Source organism: Bubalus kerabau, chromosome 14 (genome assembly GCF_029407905.1).
Source record: "Bubalus kerabau isolate K-KA32 ecotype Philippines breed swamp buffalo chromosome 14, PCC_UOA_SB_1v2, whole genome shotgun sequence".
NCBI lineage: Eukaryota > Metazoa > Chordata > Mammalia > Artiodactyla > Bovidae > Bubalus > Bubalus kerabau.
Window position 1 is genome coordinate 21,321,301 of NC_073637.1, and position 25,682 is coordinate 21,346,982.

At 43.6% G+C, this 25,682-nt stretch overlaps 1 protein-coding gene across 2 annotated transcripts in view; it reads right to left on the bottom strand.

Moving 5' to 3' along the window:
* The window catches only part of SPIDR (scaffold protein involved in DNA repair), a 280,562-nt gene that overhangs the window by 141,088 nt on the left and 113,792 nt on the right, over positions 1 to 25,682 (bottom strand). For both annotated transcript variants that reach the window (XM_055545940.1, XM_055545939.1), the window contains exon 8: positions 8,617 to 8,830. In XM_055545940.1, the coding sequence (XP_055401915.1) occupies positions 8,617 to 8,830 (214 nt within the window). The remainder of the gene's footprint in view (positions 1 to 8,616; positions 8,831 to 25,682) is intronic.

Here is a 25,682-nt window from a genome sequence, read left to right on the forward strand (position 1 = left end):
CAGCTATTACAGTCATTAATAAATGCATTTAACATTCGTGCAGCATCAGAATGTTAGACATCTGGTTCTAATTTCAATTTTGGCTCAGAATAAAAGTGCCTCCCCCACAATAGTTTGATTATAAACTGTTCTCTTCCTCCTCTTTCTTTTTCTTCTTTGGAAGCTGTTATCCTTCATTCTTGCTGGAAGCCACCTGACCACTGCCAGGAAGAGGAATGCAGAACATTCCCAGGAGCGGCTGTGACGTCAGCCCCGCATTCCAACGCTCTGTGGTCAGGGCTGTCGGGAAAGCCAGCCTCCAGCAAACCCTCCAGTGAGATAACAGCGGAGGCCTGCACTAAATCTCATTAAGAACGCCTTCATGTGATGCTCTAAACATGAATAGTTAAGATGGCCAGGGCACTGAGCGAACTTATAAAGTACATGTAACACTAATCTTCAAAAATTTTATGTTTCTTGGGAGAAAAAAATACAGAAAATGATTTAGCAACAATGATCAACAGACTGATCTTAGGCTTGGCCATTACTGTGCAGATCAGGTAAGATGGACAACAAAATAGGCTGGGTTTCAACCTGCAGAACTTCCTCAATTAAACAACCCCACAACCTGTCTCCAAATCCTCTTACAGGAGGAAGAGATGGAAGTCCCATTCAGGGACTTCTAAAGCAAGCAGTGGATGCATTTAGAAAGTAGCAGATGTATTTTCTCTGGAGAGAATTATTGCATAGAGATAGAAACTAAAGGTGTGAATATTACAAAGAAAATACAAACATGCACATATTCTTTTTACCTACAATTTTCATTTGTAACTTCCTAGGTTTCTGTCAAGTGTGTTTGTTAACTTACTTGTAAATATATTCTTAAATATATGCTGTAATTAGGGGCAACCAGCATCTAACACAACTGTGAACTGTGGTTTCCGGATAGAGACACGTATGCCACACTGTGTGAACCACTAGGTGTGTGTTGAAGAGACAGCACAAGGTAAGAAGTCAAGGGATTCAGGTTCTAGTCCTAGTTCTGCCTCCAGAAAAGTAATCACCTTTTCTGAACCTGTTTCCTCATCTGTAAGAACCTAGTTCTATTTATACCACAAGGTTATCTGAAGAGGAAATAAGAAAACAGACATGAAAGTACTCCGAGAAGTTCCTTGATTAGCTTCTGTCTGTTAGGTACTGTAATATATCACTACAAAATGCATTTCAGGGGTGAAACTGGGAATTCATCACAGTGGCCAAAGTGTCTGTCTTTAATTAGAACTATCCTATAGAAGCCCAACTCAAACTTTCTGCCTTCTGCATAGCCCAGAACAGAAATCAGAATATCTGGATGCTAGCAATGTGACAGTAAAAGACAGAGAAAGAAATATGAAGACTGAGAGACATCTGTCATGTGTTATGGTCACCCACCTCTTAACTTGACCCCTCAGGGAGCCACAGAGAAGGTCAGTATGGCAGAGGCTGCCCTTGACATAGGCTCCCAGATTTCCACGAGGTAAGGAAAAGTGGAGCCAAGTGCCCAGAAGCAGTCAGGCAGAGCACACATAAGGACCCAGAGGACCTAAGTTATTAATACGCCCTGAGGTACAGGAATATTTGGTGGAGGATGGCTACTGAGAGATTTGTGGAAGAGCTGAGAATCTAAAGAAACTCCTATATAACCTCTAAGGTAACTGACAGAGGCCCTGCCTGATCAAGCACCATAAGGTCCAGGAGTATCCTCTGGGTCCCAGCCTGAGTGAGAGGCAGTCCCAGAGCCCCTGATTCAGAGAGCAGCTGGTCCTTCAGGAAAGAACCCTTCACTGATATCCTAATCCTGTCAGTTAATTCATCCTTCTTCCCAAAGCGTTACTTTTGGGGACAACCGTGCACTGGACGGAGGAGCCTGGTAGGCTGCAGTCCACGGGGTCACTAAGAGTCGGGCACGACTAAGCGACTTCACTTTCACTTTTCACTTTCATGCACTGGAGAAGGAAATGGCAACCCACTCCAGTGTTCTTGCCTGGAGAATCCCAGGGACGGGGGAGTCTGGTGGGCTGCCGTCCATGGGGTCGCACAGAGTCGGACACAACTGAAGCGACTTAGCAGCAGCAGTGCACTGGAGAAAGAGAAAGCTAGACCTTTCGGGACTTACGGGTCCCTGTCCCTGATGTAATGTTGATCCCCGAGGACTCAATACCCCTGTGCTCTACTGGCCAAGTTGAAGGTTTCATGAGTGACAAACACAAATGAAGTCTGTCTTATGATTATCTGCCCAGATCTTGAGTTTGTGGATGGAACATATACTCAGAAACAGGAAGAACTCCCACATTTGCACCTTGATTCATATAATGAGAACTGCTGTGATGAGATGAGCTGAAAAGAAATCCAAAGTTTCTCTGCACTGCAAACAACAATGAAAGAGATACCGCATCTTCTGCGGGATCATCTCAGAGACTGAGAGAGGCACGCTGCTGATTCCTCTCTCCCCTCCTGTTTGGCCTCAGGCCTCCATAGAACACAGACGGCTTTGAGGATGACAGCAGTTACCACAATTTTACCAGGGGCAGCCCCTGCTGCAGCTGCAGATCGAGCTGTGAGTTCTACTGGAGAGAATCAGCACACTGGCTGCCCTGGTTGGCAGCTACTGATCTCAGAGCTGAATGTGTATGTGCAGGTGTGTTTCTCTGTCCCAAACAGCAGAGAAAACAGAAAGCTACCTGCTTTCACCTGGCCGACAGCAGGCTACTTCCATCTTGCTGACATTACGCGATATAAACTCCAGTTCTCACTGTAGCTCAGCCTACAGGAACCTCATCATCTCACTGTTTCACAGGACAAGAGGGCATCATACAGATAGAATGTGTTAACAGGAAACAAAAGGTAGCCTAGGACACCCTGGCAATACAAGCCTGTACCACTGGACAGAAGATAAATGCTAAAAGAATTCAGAGTAAATTTTGTGCCCTGCGCAAAGTTTCCAAAGGTGCTATGATGTGGAAGCATGTTAAGGTATTTCCTCCAAAGAGAAAAAATATTGCACTCTTCATCTGCTACCACCAAAAAAGAGGCACAAATGTCAGTATCTCTCATTCCACCCACCTGTGTTCTTCTCTATCTCCTGAGTGACCTAAAAGGCTCAGCATTCAGCGAGGTGAGAGAACGCACTCCATGTGGGCCAGGATACAACAAGGATCTCTGTCCTGGTCTCAGTAACCAATGGAAATGCCTACAGCTGATTGAGATACTTGGAGCCAAAACAGAAGAGCAGAAGGACCAAAGGTCTGGGGGCTAAGATATGCTTTAGTCAATAAATAACTGTTTTTCCTTTTGACAGGAAATCCTGGCTTGCTGCTGGCTCCCAGTGGTGACAGGACACCTGACTATATTAGATAACCATGCAGCCTTGACAAGGGACATGAGACGGCCATGGACTTATCATGAACTGGGCACTGTCTGATTCAACTCGTATTATGGATGGATACATCCAGGAATACCATGTCTGCAAGTGAAAGTGGTGTATGTAGCATACTAAGGGTGAAGAGCATCTGAAACTAAGTTCCACAAACAGGAAGCTTGTACTCTTGCTTTACCTACTCCTGCGACATCGGCCATCCTTCCCTCAGCCCACACTTACGGGCTCATAGGAAAGTGCATGACAAGTCATCTGAAGAGAAAAAGTCAGGTCTGGTTTTCAGGTGGGCTGACGCGTGACAGTGGGCAGTGTTATGCCACTGGAAATGAGCGTGTTAGCCAACTCATTGGAAAAGATGATGCTGATCTGGGAAAAAAAAATCCTGATGCTGGGAAAGATTGAGGGCAGGAGGAGAAGGATAAGATGGTTAGATGGCATCAGCAACACAACAGCATGCATTTGAACAAACTCTGGAAGATAGTGAAGGACAGGGAAATCTGGCGTGCTGCAGTTCATGGGGTCACAAAGAGTCGCACACAACTTAGCAACTGAACAAGAAGAAGAAGCATGAAACAGCCATCTAATAAGCACAAATCTATTCCTTGAAAGCTGGTTTGATTTCTACATGAAAGGCAGGAAAAGAGTAAAAATCAAAACAAAGTGAGAACAAAATATACTACCCTGCATGAGTACATTCTACTCAGAGTATGTTTCCGGAATACTTGGCAAGGCATGAGAACAGCAAACTGCACCCGTATGCCTTTGCTGGACCACCAGCCTACCTTCCTCAACAGCTTTCCCTAACGTAGGGGCTTCAGGCAAAGACAACGCCAACCCAGCTGCCTGCATACGCAGGGCAGCATCACAGGAGAATCATGCCGTGGCTTCCCAGCAGTCTCCAACAGTCTCCCACTCTCCATGGCAACCTCCCTCAGGACCTGAAGAGAATCTATGAAGTATCTACTGCTAGAACATGTAGTTGCTTCCACACAGATCCAAAGTAACTTAAATAGCTGCGTGTCCATGACACTGTTAGTAAAAATGGTGATAGACACAATGCAAGCAGATGTGACAGTCAAGAAGTTTGAATGTTATGACCCAACTGCCTGCATCAAACAGCTACACTTAAACTGTATTAATTCTGTTCCCTCATCTATAGTGTGGAAATGACAAATTCTACAGACATCCCACAAAAGACAGCAGGTAACAAGTTAATTCTGTATTGGAATGGAGTCATAGTTCTTAAATCAATTATTACTAAAATCCTTAGGATTCTAGATGCAGGTAAAATCAAACAGGCATTTCTATTTTCTGTTACCAGAAAAAAGAAAAGGGTCTGAGGCCAACTTTGGAAAGGGAATGAAGTCAGAACTGTTTTTACATTACTGTCTTCTCTGAAGGAAAAAAGTATGCAAAATGATAAGCTGATCTGTTCATAGACATTGTAGAAGGTAAGAGCTGACCTTCAGCCCAATGAGAAAGTGGTCCAGGGTTCAGAACCACTGAGAGGGTGATGCTGTGACTGGGGTTAGAGAAATCCCTTACGTGCTGGCGTTCCCACTACTCTAGTCTTTGGATTATTCTTTCAAGATTACATTCCTAAAACAGCTAAGGATGGCATTTTTACTGAGCATAATTACTGAGTAAGCTATTAATTAACATATTCATTTTCAACGTTATTTTCAAACTTCCTCAAAATATCCATGAATGTTCCACATAGTTTTTTAAAAAAAGCCTGATACTATTAAAAAAAAAATACTCCATAATATGCTTAAGATTTGTGGTCAAACATATATCTACTTCCCAATCATCAACCAGACTAGTCTGATTTTTTTCCGCCTGGTCATTTTTCTCCAGCCATTAAAGGATGGTGATGGAGTCCCTACAGTGTCGCCATGCTGGGCTGAGTGAGAGTATGGCTCCTGTGAAAACAGCTGGAGACCCAAGGATCCTGCTTGTGCAGAAGTACAGTTCCTGACTGATCAGGAGAGCACTGCTGTTAAGTGAACACTATCTGTCCTGTAAGCTTGTGGAGAGAGAAGGAAAACTTCCAAGCATTTTCATGTTAGCTAGGCTGGGAAGATCTAATAACTGAGTGCTTTCACAGCTACAAATACTAGTACATATATTCCCACTACCATTTCAATTCCTCAAAAATGAGCTGGTTATCTAATCTCAAGATCTTCTGAGAAAACATGGATCCATGGACAGAGGAGTCTGGAGTCTGGCGGGCAACAGTCCATGGGGTTGCAAAGAGTCGGACATGTCTGAGCAGCTAACACCTTCACTTCGCTATGGTCATATGGTCTTGCAAAGCACCAATCATATGTGCCCTGCCCTCAAGCAGCTCACCACGGAGGGTCAGACAGAAGTGTGACTGAAGTGATTTTCTATCAGATGTCTTGTAATAGCGGCGTGTGGAAGGCACAATGTGGCATGTAAGCAGAGCAACCAAGCGCGTCTTGAGTTGGGAAGAAGAGGCAAGGAAAGCATACAGAAAAGGGGCAGGAGAGGCACAAGTTTTGTCACATGGACCTGGGGTCATGAAAAACCCTCTAGTAAGAAAGAACCTTACCTACAAAGGCAGAGGGGTGGGGTGTGTGTGTGTGGACTCTCAGTGACCACAATAAGCCACTGAAGAACAAGACCATGCAAAAGTCACCCACTATCTATTCTGGCTTTTGTCTTTGTTTCACAGATTACCATTATGTTAAAAATAATAAAAGAAAAAACAACTTCGAAAAATTAGGAAAAACTTCATCATTCTAGCTAGGACATGTACGGATAAGGCATGTTATGCTTCCATGATCTGAACTCCCAGAAGGCAGAAAGCAGGATTGTTTCCAAGACCTTTCAACTAAGAATAAATCTATACTGAATTATGAGATATTTCCTGGGTTCGTGGATGTGCTTTAATCTGACAGGTCATGATGTGTCTGTTTGTCTGACAGAACTCGTGTGCTACATGGAGTGTTCCAAGAGGGAGACACACCAGGAGAGCCGGGCAGCAACGCTGGCTGCACTTTCTCCACGCAGGAGCTCAGGGGCTGTGCTCTGCGCTGACAGCCCACCTCTGGAAGACCACGGCCAGAAAGCAGACACATTTTTAAACAAGGCAACTTTTCTTTTTGCTTTTCCAATCTTTATTTTTATGATAAAGAGTACATGTGGGCCAACTGGGAGGCCGCATTAGACATGAAGCATTCCATTCATTCATTAATGTATAATATTTAACCAAAAGCTTAGTGCTGGAACCATAATGTTTCTAACAGGCCTTCATAGCACTTGTGCCCCTGCCAGGAGCTGCCTGTGTTGCTGGATCAAAATGACTGATGTGTAGTTTCTCTCAAAGAAATCAACCTCGCTCAAGACAGAAAAAGGGCAGTATCCGCTGACCTCAGTAAGTCTTCCTCTTTCAGAACAAATCCACAGGAAACTTTATCCCTAGGACTTCACTTAGCTTACCCTAAATGTGTCACCTCAGTAAGCAGTGTTGAACTCAATGCTCTGTTACCTAAAATACTCACCAAGGTTACTTCCTAATTCTTCACAGAATTTTCAAAATCACTGTGTGAAGTCGAAGCCTCTGAACCACACAGTTATAATTATGTTTTATGTCATAGAGAAAAACATGTAGAAACAGTCTGGTTCAAAATGGAGTATTTATTATCATTTATCTTCAGTCATCTTATGGAAAAGCACAGCAGAGTATCCCTGCCATGCGAATCAACAATTATGTATTTACCTCATGATAACTTAATGAGATATAAACTTGTAACCTGTGTATGATTCTATATGTGTATTATATTGGTCAATTTTAAAATGTATTAAAAATTTAAATAAAGTAATTCAAGTTACCTGTGATATCCTTAGCCTATTTGGAAGAATTTAATTAGAGACTAATGCTCACTCACTATAGACAAAATGAAAAGATCCCTCCTCTGGAGAAGAAGTTAAACTTAAAGATCTTTACAATGACAATGACCATGTTAGTCACTCAGTCGTGTCTGACTCTTTGTGACCCCATGGACTATAGCCCACAAGGTTCCTCTGTCCATGGAATTCTCCAAGCAAGAATATTGGAGTGGGTTGCCTTTCCCTTCTCAAGGGGGTCTTCCCCACCCAGGGATCGAACCTGGGTCTCTGGCATTGCAGGCAGATTCTTTACCATCTGAGCCAGCTGAATTCAAATCTAAGAATTTATTGGTGAATGAAATTTAAAAAATGCCAGTAGGGATGCTTTCCTGGTGGTCAAGTGGTTAGGAATCCGCCCTGAAATGCAGGGGATACCAGTTCAACCCCTGGTCCAGGCAGATCCCACAGGCTGCTGAGTAACTGAACCTGTGCACCACAGGTGCTGAAGCCTATGTGCTCTGGAGCCACGCACAGGAGAAGCCACCGCAGTGAGTCCATGAACCACAAGTAGAGAGTAGCCCTCGCTCTCTGCAACTGGAGAAAGCCCACACAAAGCAATGAAGATTCAGCACAGTCAAAAATAAATAGATAAATAATTTAAAAAAAAACTGCCAATAAAATCAATATCCCTGAGGGACTTCGCTGGTGGTCAGTCCAGTTGTCAAGACTCCACGCTCCCAGTGCAGGGTGCTCGTGTTTGATCCTTGGTCGGGGAACTAGACACCACATGCCAACACTTAAGACCCCGTGTGACACAGTGAAGACTGAGGGTCCTGCCACAGCCAAAACCTGGAGCAGCCAGATGAACAGACAGTTAACTTAGTAACCCTTAAAACAAGTCTGTGCAAACTTTCCCTCTTCTTCTTGTGGTAAAAATTAATATCCTATGCAGAAGAAAACAAACATGGTATCCTCAAAAATAATTTCTGATCCACTAGTGACCACTTATGCCCCGGAAGATCAAACCCCTATTTCATCTTACTTTATGATTTTTACCCCTCTGACAAAATAATCACCATTACTAAAATTACATTTCTAAGAAAAATAAAAACAGAAACAGCCAGATTTTATAAAAACATAGCCCTTAAGTAGAAATTTTGATGTGGACCTCCACCCCCACCAAATTATCGAAATTTTGTTGCCAGAAGTACAAACAAGCCATGAGAGGCAGTTCAGAGCTTCTGTTACATAAAACCCATGTTGAATCCTGGCTCCTTTCCCCTGGCATCACCATACAATAAAGTGATAAAAATGTTCCTGATAACAAAGTCTTTTGAGACACACTCACAGTTGGTGACTGCACTCACCAGGGAGGATAGATGTGGACAACATCCTGTGGACGCCCCCTGAGACAGTGGGCAGTCTCCTTGGTGAAGAGAACCTTCAGGCTGGCCCCCGTGGCTCCACCCTGAGAAGGGCCGTCAGCCTGTGGCTCTGACAGCTGCCTACACGTGGCGACGTGGACAGTGCACTCCTCATGCAGCTCTAGAATCTTCACAGTTAAGACACCAGATTTTATACCTGGAAGGAGACGAACAAAGGCAAACCCATCATTTCATAAAGCATGTTTTTACTCTAAAACTTGAACCCTTTCAAAAACAACAATAAAGGGAGCATGACCCGGGTCCCCCTGTCTCACACGCCCCTCCACTTCATTACCTGCTCTGAATGCCTACTTGTAAACGATGCAGTATGACTGACCAGCTGCAAATACTGTAACAATCATACAGATTAAAAGTTGTGGATTTCTGTGGAATAATGGGAGTTAGGGCTCGAGACTGAAGTGGATGGAATTTGATCTGGATTCGATCACCGGCTCTCTTATTAAGTTGGCCCAGTTACACAGCATTTCAACACCTCATTTTTCTCATATGTAACATGGGGATCATGCCGCCTGCTTTGATTAATATTTTTAAGAATTAAGTAAGATAAATAAAGTTGACGGTGTGCATAGCCTGTAACCACATAGCAGAAATCCCAGATATGCACCCAAGGACTCTGTCACATGCTCCTGGAGATCGAGACAAGGCCACACAACTCAGTGTTGTTTGTAAGAGCTGGAAACCAACCCAGCATCAATCGGTGGCCAGTGGATGAACTGAGGGGGTGAACAGAGAAGACTCCACAGCAGCTACGTGAGTGGACCTGATCTGTGTGTATCAGCTGGGAGAGATCTCAGTAAATAAAAGGGGTAAACAAGCTGTGGGCAGCCTAACACCCTAATGCTATTTCTCTCAAACACAAGGACCAATAAAATACCATTACAGACACAAATGTCAGACAGTTACAGAAATATGGACTAGTATTTCTAGTATCACAAGAAAACTTGTGATAACCACTGCATCATGCGAGAAAGGAGTGTGCCTCAGGAAGGGAAGCCAGGCGACTTCAAACTTATCTGCTATACTGTTATAAAAATATGTGAAGCGGAAGAGACAAAAGATTAATGTGCTGTTAATCCTAGTTAGTGACTACTTATTACTTTTATTACTCTCTGCTTTTTAATTAAAAAGTAAATGCATTAAATGAGATAAAACCTAAGTGTCTGGCACATGTCTTGTTAATAACAGATACTAATACAAGTTTCATTGCCACTGTAGCTAACCATTTAACTAAAGGTTTTAACAGGGCCAATGCTGTGGATATACAGTTTAATTTCGTTTCCATTTCTAAAAAAAAAAAAAAAACCCTTTCGCTTTTCTCCATCATTTTCTCCTCTTCCTCAAATTGTTCCATACTCTCCTCTCTCTGAGTGCCAACAGCACTTCACGTATGAAGTAAGGTCACAGCACCTCCCCAGAGCACAACCGGGAACAAGCGTTTCTAAGGTATGCGTCTACCCTGAGGAGGGGGAGGTACATGAACAAGCACAATGCTAGGCTGCACTGGCCCCTGCGGGGAGTAAAAACACACCGTAAGAACAGCGCTGCCTAGGAAGGGAAGACGGACTCGGCTCTGCCACTACAGGCGTCTCCAAGTAAAAGGCAGTCCACCCTCAGCAAGCAAACAGGAAGAGAAGTCAGCATACGCGGGGTCACTGTGGTGCACACATTTTTTGCCTGCGCTGGGCAGCAGAGCAGTGGGCGGAGTCAAGTTCACTGGCAGCAAAGAGAAAAGCCCTAGGGTTAGGGCTAGCCACAGGAACATTTCTGGACATATTTCAGGAATTATTAAAACTTGTATGCACACTCAGGGCTCATGCCCAACACTATCCTCCGCCACTGGCAGCGGCTGCTGCCCAGGGCTCTGAGGCCTGTGCTCTCCAGTACCCACTGCCCCGCTCGAGTTCAAGGGCCAGTGCCTGCCCAGGCAGCACCGTTCTTCCTCTGGTTACCAGTCACTGTTACGTGCAGCTGATCACAAAGTGACTTAGGTTTTCAATGGTCTGCCTCCAACTCTACAGTCCCTGACAGATTTTACAGAAGGCCAGACACTACAGAAACACGTAAATAGTATTACAGTAGAAATACGTGTAATTCTGAGTCACACTGCTACTGACTGCAGTTTCTCTGAAGATTTTTATGAGAACTCCTGACAATACCTAATAAATATGAACCCTGATCTGAGCATTACCACTGGACACTTCCTGACTAACAGGTCTTGGCTGCAAGCGGGGCTCGGGGGCTGGGGGGAGGGGGGGGGGGGGTGAAGCTCCTCCCACAGGCCAGCGGGGAAGCCCAGGTCGGCTTTCTCTGGAGAAAGGAAGCAGGGTAACCTCCCCTTCCTCGGCGGGAGGCAGAGCCTGGACAATCCAAGGCCAATTATGCATTCGATGCAAGTTTCAATCCGAGCACAGCAGATACTGGTTTTACAAATGACCAATTTTGCAATTAGATGGAGAGGAACACAAAAAGGCTATTCTGCGACAGTGGGACAACAGTTTTTCATAAGCCCTGTTGAGACTCAGTCGAAGCTTCTATCTATGTTGTCAAGGAAGTATTTCCTGAATCCCAGCCACAGGCAGTGTTCCTTCCCTCAGCAACCCTCAATTGCCTTATCTACACTTATCTTTCTCATGAGAACCCTCCTTTTAGAATGGAGATGGTATCAGCTATTGTCTGTTGCTGCTGCTGCTGCTAAGTCGTGTCAGACTCTGTGCGACCCCATGGACGGCAGCCCACCAGGCTCCCTGGTCCCTGGGATTCTCCAGCTATTGCCTAGAACACTGCAAACACTGAGAGACACGGAGCCTACAGCGCAGGGCCGGGTTTGCTACCCGCGCGATGGAGGCGGCCGCTGTCATCACAGCGCTGTCACAACACTAACTTCCCAAGGCATTTCTACACTTACTGATGTTCTCGTACCTGATCCACAATAACGCTATGAAATAGGTAAGGAATATACTAATCTCCCGTTTTGACCAATAAGAAAACTGAACAAGTCAGCTGCTCACATGACTTCTTCAGGGCAGAGAGGATCACTGGCAGGACTCAGGGGTTAGGGTTAGGTCAGAAAACAGTGTTCTCACGAGTCCTGGAAGCAGTGTCTTGAGGGTAAATGCCAGTGAAAGACAGGAAACTGAGGATGCTTTTACCCCTGTTTTATTATACTAAAACATTGGACTTGTTTAAAACAATTTCTTTTTTTTAGGTACACCAGGTTGAGAAGTGGACTCCAGTGAGGCTTCTCACTGGCAGGACACAGTCAGGATTTCAACACTGGTAAGGAAGAGTGTAATCTGACAGAAACCAAACTCCGAGGAAGAAGAGCTCGAAGACCAAATGGAGGGTACGGACAGCAACACAGCTCCAGAGCGGGGAAGGCTTGGGGAAGACCACTCACAGGAAATACGCCACCAGGGCTGAGCAGACGAAACCCTCCACGCTACAAGGGAAAACAGGCGCCTTCCAGGCAAACATCTGCTGAATGAATGCATCAATAAGTGACTTATTTTTATCACCTAACTGCTCTAAAAAAGTCTTTGCTTTTAAATAAACAAGAGGTCTAAAAACAATCAAGCAAATAATATAAGAACACAACATATTTTTGACACTTGAATTGATTTATCTGCAATATACAGGTGGCTAGAGTCCATTTATAATACATGTTAATTCCAATCTTTCTCAGTGGGTTACATTGATGAATTAATATATATATTGTGAGGACAACTTTCATGAATACCTACATAAAAATACTATGCAAAAAACTAACAAAAATTATAAAAGAAAGTACCAAGCGAGCCAAATTGCTATGTGGGGAGAAATATTGAAATCATCCTCCTATTGAGACAGAAACATCTGTAATTTTTTATTATGAAATACCTTTCATAATGGTTGCATTAACTTTAACTTGTTCCATTAACTTATCCAAATGTTGACCACAGAGTAATTTGGGATTTTCCCTATATTATTACTCTTTGTCTTCACAGATATACCAACAGGCTAACCTATAAAGAGTCTGGCTTTAAAATACATGTCCTACTATTCTTTGAAACTGGCACTTTTTCTCTTCATCAGGCCAAATCATCAGCAGGTGCCCGTCATGTTTCCCTCAGTCTTCACACCTCATGTACACACATAAACACACATGCACACATGAAAACACACATGTGCACACACAGGCTGGGGTGGGAGGGCAAGACAGTAGAGCAAATCGGGGGGCTTTAAAGTTCACTTGCTTCCTGTGCAGACAGAGGAGCAGGTGTGTGTGTGATGGGCAAGGGACAGGGGACAACAGTGATATCAAGATATCAGTGTTAGGCTTAGTAAGACTGAGATGCCTCTTAGTTATTACAACAGCCTGGCCCCAACTGACCTCCACAGTCTGGTACCAGACTGCTTGGCCCTATCCCACGGCCTTCCAGAGCTGTCTCTTTCCGTGTAAATTTGATGACAGCCATTCCTGTTCTTGAACGCTTCAGGGGCCAACCACTGAGTAACCCAAACAACGGTCCACTGTTTAGAAACGCTTTTGTAACCAGTTACTTCTCCCTGCTCTGCCCTCAAGTTCCACAGCTCTCAAGAGGCTTTAAATTATTGCCATACTCTCAGTTTAAGAAAGCACTTCATCACCATCTCCCAGGTGAATGCTCTGACCACAGTTGCTTCCCGTTCAGTAGTTTATCTCCATTATGTCATCACTGTAGCTCGCTCTTACCAAGATTTTAACACATAAAATGAATAATTTTGTCTACTAAATCATTAACTTTGCACTGTACTTGGATAAATACCAATGAAATATGTATGAGCTAAATGAATTCCAACAACACAAATTGGTGTAAAGAAATTTGGGACCTCTCTTCTGTTCTTGATTTCACTGCCAACCAAGATGGTTGTGACCTCCCTCCCCTCAACTGGAAGTGATGTGTACCCAAGGGACGCAAAATAAACTGCAATAAACACTACAGTCCAAAATCAAATTCAAGTGGTATTTGATCTATTCACTCTACTGTACCATTGCTTATTTTCATTAATATATACTGAAAGTTGAATTGTATTTATTTGTACACAACTGTACTATCTTTTGAGATGTTACAACAATGCCTGATTCTGCCAATGATCTCAAACACCCAGCAATAGTATAGGCCTGTGCGTGTTCAGTTACTGAGTCTTTAACTGCATTGTTGTTGTTGCGGTTCAGTCATTAAGCCGTGTCTGACTCTGCAATCCCATGGGCTGCAGCACTCCAGGCTCCTCTGTCTTTCACTATCTCCCGGAGTTTGTTCAATTTCATGTCCATTGAGTCAGTGATGCCATCCAGCCATCTCATCCACTGCTGGCCCCTTCTCCTTTTGCCTTCAATCTTTCCCAGAATCAGGGTCTTTTCCAATGAGTTGGCTCTTACCATTAGGTGGCCAAAGAACTGGAGCTTCAGCTTTAGCATCAGTCTTTCCAATGAATATTCAGTGTTGATTCCCTTTAGGATTGACTGGTTTGATCTCCTTGCAGTTCAAGGGTCTCTCAAGATCCATCTTCAGCACAACAACTAGAAAGCATTCTTTATGGTTAGCCTTCTTTATGGTCCAACTCACATCCATACATGACTACTGGAAAAATGATAGCTTTGACTAGATGGACCTTCGTCAGCAAAGTAATGTCTGCTTTTTAATATGCTGTCTAGATTGGTCATAGTTTTTCTTCCAAGGAGCAAGTGTCTTTTAATTTCGTGGCTACACTCACCGTCCTCAAGATTTTGGATCCCAAGAAAATAAAATCTGTCACTGCTTCCACTTTTTCCTCTTCTGTTTGCCATGAAGTGTTGGAACCGGATGCCAGGATCCTAACTTTTTTTAACGTTGAGTTTCAAGCCAGCCTTTTCACTCTCCTCTTTTACCCTTATCAAGAGGCTCTTTAGTTCCTCTTTACCTTCTGCCATTAGAGTGGTATCATCTGCATACCCAAGGCTGTTGATATTTCTCCAGGCAATCTTGATTTCAACCTGTGATTCATCCAGCCCCACATTTTTCATGATGTACTCTGCATTTAAGTTAAGAGACGTTACTCTGCAGGATCACAATAAACAACCCTGACATACTCCTTTCCCAATTTTGAACCAGTCTCTTGTTCCATGTCCAGTTCTAACTGTTGCTTCTTTACCTGCATACAGGTTTCTCAGGAGACAGGTAAGGTGGTCTGGTATGCCCAAGTGCATTATTATATTATTACTAATGCTTGGTACATCAAAATTTTAGTTTCTGAGTAAATGTTGTAAGCTGCCATCAGATTCATCTCACAGATAATTTCACAATAAAATTCATAAAGCTCTAACTAGGAGTTCTAGATTACAATACCTAAAAACTGAATTCTGAGGAAATTTACATCTTAATCCTGTAAAAGCACAATTATTCTTTGTAAAACTTATGCTCCCCCTTAAAATTTTAAGTCATCTGGCAATGATGAACAGACACATTTCTTAACCACAACTGCTTACTGAACTGTAAACAATTATGCTTTCACTTCTTGATTCTACATTTTTTTTTTGTTTTGGCCTTTTCACCCAGTTTAAAATATTCTCTTCCAAAAGCCACAATAATTCTAAGCATGAAACAGAAATCTGAAACCCAAGTCTTAAAAAGAAAAAAAAAAAAAAAAGAACCAGACAAGACAACATGGCCTGAGAGGCTATGATGCTCATCACAGTCCCCAGCAATGTGAACAATGGAGAGAGCACGTCAGCCCCTGGGATCACAGAGACACAGGGCGGCCACCAGCTGTGTCAGAGGGTCTGTTCTCTGGGGTAGCCTGCACTGTTCTGGAGAGGGTAAATGGGCAATGGAAGGTCTCATTTTTTAAGAAATTCAAGTAAGGAAAAAGCATACAGAAGCTCCAGGAAAGCAACAGACCCCTCAGCGAAGTTCATACAAAACCAGAGAAGAGGGAGTACTCTGGAGTGCATGCCTGTGTCCCCCTAAATCCACATGTGCAAGCCCTAACCCCACGCTGTGGCTATATTTGGAGACAGACCTCCAAGACAGTAATTAAGGTTGAAAGAGGTCATGGGAGGGGCTGATGTGACAGGATTAGTGAGGGTCCTTGGGCGAACAGAGCCACAGCTTCCTGTATCTCTTTGCTGAGCAGAGAGGAAAGGCCCTGTGAGCACATGCCCAGATGGCCGCCGTCTCCAAGCCACGAAGACAGTTCTCTCTAGAAACTGACCACAGTGGCACCTCAATCCTGAACTTCCAGCCTTTAGAACAGTGAGAAAATAAATGTCTGCTGTTTAAGTCCTGCAGTCTGCAGCATTTTGTACAGCAGCCAAAGCCGAGTAAGACAGATTTCGGTACCATGAAGTGGGCTGCTGCTATAGCAAGTATCTGAAAATGTGGGTGCAGCTTTGTAACTGGACAGTGGGCAGAGACTGGAGAAGTATGAGGTACATATTAGGAATACAGATGTTAAAGGAGATTCTGGTGAGGTATCAAGCAGACGTAAGGAACAAGTCATGGACAGCGGAGGACAGGGGACTGCTATGGACCGAATGTTTCTGTCCCCACAAAATCTTTATATTGAGGTCCCTAACGTGATGGTGCCTGGAGGTGCAGCTTTGTGAGGTGATTATGCCAAGACAGCCCTCAAGAATGGGGTCAGAACCCTTATAAGAAGAGACACAGCGAGGCTCTCCCTCCTCGCCTGTGAGCACACAGCAGAAGGCAGAAAGAAGCAAAACTTGAAGATCTGTAAAATTTTCAGCCTGTCCATATTGCAAAACAATGAAAAAGCATACTGGGACAAGGATACCAACGATGTAGCTAAATGATCACTCAGTAAAGAGATTTTGTGAGCACAGACACTACCAGTCTGAATAAGAGGAGACAAAGACCACGGGAAATGAAGGAAGGCTGCGAGGCTTCTTCACAGGGCAGAAAAGCTAGCCTGCATATATGTGTCACCCTTCAAAAAAGGGAATGATGACCCTAAAGGCCACCCAGAGATCCTAAGGGCTGCCACTCTCACCACAAGGCCGGGACAGGGCTGGTATTCCCTTCTGTGCTTCCAAGGGCAGGGCTGCGTCTTGGGTTTGTGGGGAGAAGATGCCCTTCTCTGCCCCAGGGGTGGTGTCTCTGCAGAGAGCCTTCGGTGAGAGGCCCAACAGAGCCGTGGGGGTGACACCGTCCTCCAGGGGGCCTGGGTGGCAGAACACTGAACCAAAGAGGATTTTCCTTGACCTTTAAAATTAATAGAATGACCCTTGGTAGTTACTGGGCTTGCTTGGGACTTATCACTGCATTCTTCCTTCCTGTTTCTTCCTGTGGAAAGACAACGTCTGTCCTATACCTGACCGCACTATATCCAGAAGCACATGACTATGGTTTCACAGCTATTGAGGAATTCTGTCTCAGGCTGGAATCGAACCTCAAGTCTCACCTACATCTGATTCAGACATCTAGACGAAACTCTGGACTATAGAGCCGATGCTGGAAAGGCTTAAGGGTTTGGGGGCTGTTGGGATAGAATGAATGCATTTTGAATGTGAGAAGGACATGAACTGTTGAAGGCTAGAGCAGAATATTTGTGACTGAATGCTTTGGTCCCTCAAAATTCATACACTGAAGCCCCCTCGCCTCCCAGTGTGGACATAGTTAGAGACAGGGCCTCTAAGGAAGGGTCTAAACTTAAATGAGGTCATAAGGATTGGGGCACCAATTTTAAAGGATTAGTGTCCTTTGTTGCTGTTCAATTTCTAAGTCGTGTCTGACTCTTTGCAACCCCATGGACAGCAGCACACCAGCTTCCCTGTCCTTCACTATCTTCCGGAGCCTGCCCAAAGTCATGCCCTTTGAGTTGGTAATGCCACCCAACCATCTCACCCTCTGTCATCCCCTAATCCTTTTGCCTTCAACCATTCCCAGCATCAGGGCCTTTTCCATGAGTCGGCTCTTCACATCAGATGGCCAAAGTGCCCTTAAAATAAGAAGAGAAACTAAAGAACCAGATCTCTCTCTCTCTGCATAAGCACACAGCCAGATGGCAGCTGCCTAAAAGCCAGGAAGAGAGCCTCGCTAGAACTAGATCTTGCCAGCACCCTGATTTCAGAACTTCGGCCTAAAGAGCTCTGAGCAATAACGTCTGCTAGCCAAGTCACCCAGTCTATGGTACTAAGTTATGGCTGCCCAAGCTGACACAGGGTCTAGTACGGGTTAGATTTCCAAAGGTGAGCTGTGTGTGGGACCACCTGATGTGCAAACTGACCCTTCCACTCTGAGTACACCCAAAGCAAGGTCTTCTTTATTGAAAAACTTCCTTGTTTAAAAACTTTCCTTCATAGTATTGTAGGTAGTATTTTTGGCTCGGAAAACAGTGTTCTAAACAGTGTTCTAACAGTGTTTTAAAATGGTGTTCAAAAATCATATTGCCCACCTCCTAGAGTAATGGAAATAAAAACAAAAATAAACAAATGGGACCTAATGAAACTTAAAAGCTTTTGCACAGCAAATGAAACTATAAACAAGATGAAAAGACAACTCTCAGAATGGGAGAAAATAATTGCAAATGAAACAACTGACAAAAGATTAATCTCCAAAATATATAAGCAGCTCATACAGCTCAATATCAGAAAAACAAACAGCCCAATCAAAAAATGGGCAGAAGACCTAACTAGACATTTCTCCAAAAAAGACATACAAATGGCCAATAAATTCATGAAAAGATGCTCAAAAGATACTCAATATTATTCATTATTAGAGAAATGAAAATCAAAACTGCAAAGAGGTATCACCTCATAGCAGTCAGAATGGCTATCATCAAAAAATCCACAAGCAATAAATGCCGGAGAGGGTGTGGAGAAAAGGGGACCCTCCTTCACTGTTGGTGGAAATGTAAATTTATACAGACACTATGGATAGCAGTATGGAGATTCCTTAAAAAAAAAAAAAAAAAACTAGGAATAAAACTACCATATGACCCAGCAATCCCACTACTGGACATATATCCTGAGAAAACCACAGTTCAAAAAGACGTATGTATCCCAGTGTTTATTGCAGCACTAGTTACAACAGCCAGGACACGGAAGCAACCTAGATGTCCACTGACAGGTGAATGGATAAAGAAGATATGGTACATATATACTATGGAATATTACTCAGCCATAAACAAGTATGAATTTGAGTCAGTTGTAGTGAGGGGGATGAAGCTAGAGCCTGTTATACGGAGTAAAGTCAGAAAGAGAAAAACAAATATTGCTTATATGTATATATGCGTTAGCATATAGATGGAATCTAGAAAAACAGTACTGATGAACCTATTTGCAGGGAAGGAATGGAGACGCAGATGTATAGAACAGACTTGTGGACACAGTGGGAGAAGGAGAGAGTGGGATGGATTGAGGGGGCAGCACTGACATATACACACTGCCCCGTGAAAAGCAGCCAGCCGGTGAGAGGCTGCTGCATGACGCAGGGAGCTCAGCCAGCGCTCCGCAGCGACCTAGAGGGCCAGATGGGGAAGGGGAGGCAGGCGCAAGAAGGAAGGGATAGGTGTACAATCATGACTGATTTGCACTATTATACAGCAGAAACCATCCCAACACTGTAAAGCAACTTCCTCAAAATAAAAAATTTAAAAAATCACACTGAAAACAACTTTTAAAAGGTCATAGGGTTTAAATATCTCTATTTTTTATATATTTAACATCAGCTATAAAGCAAACAAATGTCTTGAGAAAAATTTTAGGAACCCAACTACAAAACAGGCAATTACTACTTCTGGATAGTTATTAACTAGCAGAGTCCTCTAGAAATCAGGGCTCATATCCACCTTCTCTAAGCCATCCTGAGGGAGGCTAGAGTGTGTGTGCATCTGTGCAAAGTGCATACTCACTGGCAGTTCAACATGCTGAAAACCCTGCAGCCAAAAGAACTAAAGACACATGTACTGACGTATGGACAGATTCAGGGTGTCCCTAAGACCCTGTTACTCTTGATACTCACTTCAATAGCAACCCTAATCCCCTCCCACTCTCTGAGAACTATTCATAAAGGATATTCTAGTGAAGAACTTCTAATCCATCAGTTAAGCCACTTTATCATTTTATTTTTTATTTTTTTTTAGTTAAGCCACTTTAAATTGGGTCAAAATAGGCAAGCTTCCCAGGTGGTGTAGTGGTAAAGAATCTGCCTGGCAATCCAGGAGACATAAGAGATGTGGGTTTGATCCCTGGGTTGGGAAGATCCCCTAGAGGAGGAAATGGCAACCCACTCCAGTATTCCTGCCTGGCAAAGTCCATAGACAAGAGCCTGATGGACAACAGTTCATAGGGTCACAAAAGAGTTGGACATGACTGAGCACACACACAGGCAGTATAAATAATTAGACAGAGCAGTGTACGTTCCAGCAGGAATTACAGTGAATTCACAACTACTAAAGAAGAGCAGGTATTTCGGTCCTGGGTGCCATTCCCTTTCCAAGGACACTGTAATTGACCCTAAGAGGGAGGAGAGGGCAAAGGAGAGCAATCAGCTGAAGGATTAAAATGAGATGATATAGAAAAGTTTATCGTCTCTCCAAGGGCATGCATGGAGAGACCAGGGAGTACAATCACCAGAGAGCCTGAGGGGGAGCACTCGGAGGATGCCTTCATGCTGAAACAGTGGACAATGGCAACACAGGATCTCAAGGAGAAATCACCAAAGGTTTGGCTAAGACAAATTTTCTCAGGAAAGAAAGAGGCACAGATCAAGTGACCTGCAAGGGTCTTCAGCTCCTTCAGCAGAACTAGGACCATTTCTGCACTCTGGTATCATGGAAAAAATTTAAATTTAAACCCCCGACATCATTTATTTACTTCATAAACACCTACTGAGTCCCCGGGCACAGCTCAGGGCTGGGGTCAGCCCTGCACATCCTTGTGGCACTTTGCAGAGCTAGGATTTACCTTTACTTGGTATACCTACCGAACAACAGGACGCCAGCAGTGTAACTACCAACAGAGAAAAGTGTCCTGGGCCCAGTGGTCAAGTGGCTATCATGAAGGACACGGCAGGTGCAGGGCAGCTGTGACAGGCTCAGGGTGGTACGTATGTGAGAAATAACTAGTTGGGTGGGCCAAGACCCGGACCAAGAAAGCTCACACCACAGGCTCCGACGGTGATGGACACTCCAACACAAGAGGCAGTCAATGGACATGTTTTAAAGCAGACAAGCGACAGCAGATTTGCCTCTTAGGATAATGACCCCAAGAGGCTGAAAATGAAGACAGGCAGGGACAGGGAGACCAGGCGGGAGCTGACGCAGCAATCCAGGCACAAGGGGACAGGGGCCTGAGCTCGTGGCAGATGGGATCACTGAAGAGGTCTGACCTGAGAGAGTTGTAAGGTAGAATCACCAGCACTGAGGGACTTAATGGGTTGAAAACATGTGCAAGAGAGACCACGGAGAAAAAAAAAAGAGAGCCCGTGGAAGACACTTGGTGTATAGGCCGGGGTAGCAGGTGGCAGGCACACTGGTCCACAGGGTCTGCAGGCACTGAGGTGCCGGTGGGGCTGGTGCTAGGCCAGGGCAGTTTCCAGACTGCCCAGCAGTCCTGGGAGTGGGGGGGTTGGCATGGAGATCCTAGATTATCCAGGAAGGGGACACAGAACAGAAGAGGTCAAGGCAGAAGCCTGACGAACACCTGCTGAAGCTGCACGCAGAGGAGGAGTCACACAGAAGGAAAGTGTACACAGGAGGAGGCAGACCAGGAGGGAGCGTGTCCCTGAAGGAAGGGCGACCAGCTGTGTGAGGCTGCATGAACACAGCGCCGAGGAATGACCACTTCCGCATACTGGTGGAGATGGAGCAGCGTCACAGGGGATGGAAGCGGGTGTGCTCAAGTTGCTAGCCTTGTAAATCGCTGTCACAGTACAAAGGCAGTTTCCAAACTTTGTAAGGCATTTTACTAATCCAAGAACTTACTTATTCTGCACGCGTGTTGAAAAGTTTCCTATTTTGTAACAGAATGTGTTGGGAAAGCTTAGGAGCATTGTGTGATAAGCAGCCGCCCACTCTAAGACCACCATCCTGCAACATCACTTATGGGGCACAGCTGGGGAGCAGGCCGCCAAGTCGGCTGGCTCACTCCCCTTCCTCACCATCTTCCGGGGAGACAAAGGCAGTCAAGCCTGGACTCCTACTTTCAAGCAGGCTCCTTCAGGCACCAAGGTCCCAAGTGGAAATTACAACCTCTCTGAAAGTAAAAATGAGCTGACAGAGTTTGGAAAGATAGACTGGTGAAAAGGTTACGATGACACACTCAAGATTTCACATCAGGACAAAGGCCGACACGATACTCAACTAGGCTGGAGGGTAAAACGACAATTGCTTGAGCAAGCCAAAGGGAATGCTACCTTGCCAATATCAACGCTTTTCTAAAGGTCAAAACTAGCATTTTTGAACATACAGATAATTTTTGTCACTAATGAGGTCCCAATTTAACTCTATGAATGAATTTTTATTCATTGAGCCACGTGTGGAATTCAACAGCAAATATGTGTTACGCACTATATAATTCATTTAGAATGGGCTAACTTTGCAGTCTTGTTTTTGGATAATTTACAAAAGAAAACAGAAATAAAGATTCTTTTAAACCTCAGATCTATGAGAAAAGAATCTGTAGAATTACTGTTTTTCTTTTCATGTAAAAAGAAATGGAGAAAGCACAGATTAAATAAACTTGCAGGGAATCTGAAAGCATCATTTAATTCTGCTGTGCCACCAAATCTCATTACATGGGTTTTTAGGTAGAAAAACTCACAAGAGATGAAAAATAGATTAGGCAGAAACAGCTAAGGGCTGACACACAGTAGCTAGAGAGTTGGGTTTGGTATCAGTATCCCTTCCCCTCTCTCTCAGGTCCCATCAATACTTTAACATAATTATGAAATAACTTGATCATATGAACTCTTTTCTACTAACTTACACTTGCAATGATCACTGGAAATTAGTCATTTGGGACATGAAGCCACAGTTCTAACAGCGGGTAAACTGGTATCATAGTTTGTTTCCTGACTTAAATAACTCAAAGAGAATTAATGTGAGTTCCTCTTGCCCATGACTACTAAGAGCAATATTAAATACCACTGCCGTACCTAAATGTGGGTTTGGATATAAAAAGTGGAAAAAATAAAGCTTAGACACTAATCGGCTTTCTGGTTTTATTGGTCAGAGGGAAGCTAGAAATACTCCAGAGGCAGCTCCCTTGACCCCAGAGGAAAGCGGAAGTTAGGAAAAAGAACTGCTGCTAGACCTCCTCAGCACCCTGGAGCTGACCCACACTGAGCAGGTCACAGGCAGGGTCCCTTCACTTGAAGCAAAGGGTAAATAACTAAGATAGACCAAGGAGTTGAAGAAAACATTTTAAATGAGTTTAAGACTTGGAACTAGGAAATGGCAACCTGTTTCAGGCCATGTCATTCTCATTCCATAAATCTGAACAAACAAGTATTGTTTTTAAACTTGTCATATTATGTCAAAAACCCCATGTCCTCACAGAAACTAAAATTTAACAGGCACAATACTGCCAAAAATCAGACAAATTAAATAAACAGCCAACCACATGCCTCTCTTTCCTAGCTTTAAACTCTCAATATTAGAATACTTAGACCAAGTCATATGTATTTTCTATCAAGTATTTTTCTCAAGTAATTGAAGGATCTTAGTTTACCAACTAACTAGGTTTGGCAGAAATAATCAATTATTTACTAACACCAAGACACTTTTTATTTATGAGAAAATACTGCAATGAAGAAATTAAGAAGGACATGGCAATCTACTCCAGTATTCTTCCCTGGAGAGGCCTCAAGGACAGAGGAGCCTGGCAGCCTGCAGTCTATGGGGTCAGGAGTCGGACCCTACTGAGCGACTAAGCACAGCACAACACAGGAGACAACACACATCTACACACAATCCCTGGTTCTTCCGGCTCACATCACTGTCACTGTACAGAAAACGCTGGCCCTGTCATTCCTTCTTCCTCTCCTGACCACTCAAGTGGGGAGTCTTGAACACGACCCTGTTTCAGGGGCCTCCAGAGTCTTAGAGGGGTCCCTGGGAAGCAGTGAGAAAGAGGCAGGGGCCAGATTTCTGGCTTCTCGCTCCAGCAGGGCCGAGGGAGACCCATTCCACAGGAGCCACTACTCTGGACGCTTCCGGTGCCTCAGGGGCACAGCAAAGGGTGAGGAGGGCTCCAGGAGCAGTGCCCAGGGGACCCGCTCTGCCCCTGGAGATGAAACTTCTGAGTGCTCATAGCTAACGATGCTCAAGGACAAGGAGCATCTTGTTACTCATCGTTTTAACAACTGCCTCACTGGGAAAATCAACCTCGATTTTAAAAATATTTTTTAATTGGAGGATAATTGCTTTAGAATGTTGTGATAGTTTCTGCCGTACAACAACGCAAATAAGCCATAATTATATATACATATATATATATGTATATATCTCCTCTCCCTCTTGAGCCTCTCCCTCTCTCCCCCTATCCCACCCCTCTAGGTCATCACAGAGCACCAGGCTGGGCTTCCTGTGTTATTCAGCAGCTTCCCATTAGCTCTCTGTTTTACACATGGTAGTGTATATATGTCAATGCTACTTTCTCAATTCATACTTCCCTTTCCTTCCCCATGATATGTCCACAAGTACGTTCTCTGCGTATCCATTTCTTCCCTGCAAATAGATTCATCAGTACCATTCTTCTCGATTCCACATATGTGTGTTAATAAAAAATATTTGTTTTTCTCCGACTTACTTCACTCTGTATAATAGGCTCTAGGCTCAGAGGGTTTCGTCACAGAGATACCCAATGAGTCCATCCCTGAATTTCAGCTGTTCACTATATGTCAGTTCCTGGGATTGGGGAGACAGGGAATTACCTCTATTTAATATTTACAAGTTTTTCTCTTATTTACCAGTTGCTATAAACATACAGAAGTGAGAAAATACTTTATTATATTGAAAGGAAAAAAAGTCTTCTGCCAGCCCACAAAGGAAACAAAACACCAAACAGTGACATGTTCTTCCTAATATATACCTATAGTGAGGTATATCAAAAGGAAAGAAAAAGACACAACTTCTTACAAATATCAAGGCGGGGATTCATAGGTCTGAAAAATAAGAAATTCATCAAAGAGAAAAACAAAATCCAAATTCTTAAATACAAAGACTTCTAAAAGAACAATGTATTGGAGTTGGTCTTATTCATGTTTTCAAATTAATAGATAATTTTTGCCTGTTTTTTTATTTTGCTTTTCTCTTTCACTCATCATATCAGTAAGTACCCTCTATTCTCAAATGAAAGAAAAGAAAACAAAAGGAAGATTCCAAATAAGCTATCTGGTGTTGATGAGCCAAACAAAAGTTCATCTGTTCCCTTCAGTCTCAGCACCCAGTCATACTTGTTTTACTTGGTATTTTTCTTGTCCAACCTCCAGAAGGTACTCTCTCAGCTCTATGCTTGACCATCTGGTTAATTCACTTTAATGAGAAGTTGAAGTAGCAACTTTTAAGCTGCATACTACACCTCATTGGAAGGGTTCTACATCAATTTAGTGAGACAAGGACTTGGGATACTATTCAAGTTAGTGTTTATTGAATGTCTGTTTCAGGTGTGTGTGTGTGTGTGTGTGTGTGTGTGTGTGTATGTGTGTGAATGATATGTGTGAATGTTTCAGGTGTGTGTCTGTGTATGAGTGATATGTGTAAATGTTAGGTTAGTGTTTCCTGAATGTCTGTTTCAGGTGTGTGTGTGATGTGTGAATGATATGTGTGAATGTTTCAGGTGTGTGTCTGTGTATGAGTGATATGTGTAAATGTTAGGTTAGTGTTTACTGAATGTCTGTTTCAGGCGTGTGTGTGATGTGTGAATGATATGTGTGAATGTTTCAGGTGTGTGTCTGTGTATGAGTGATATGTGTAAATGTTAGGTTAGTGTTTCCTGAATGTCTGTTTCAGGTGTGTGTTATGAGATG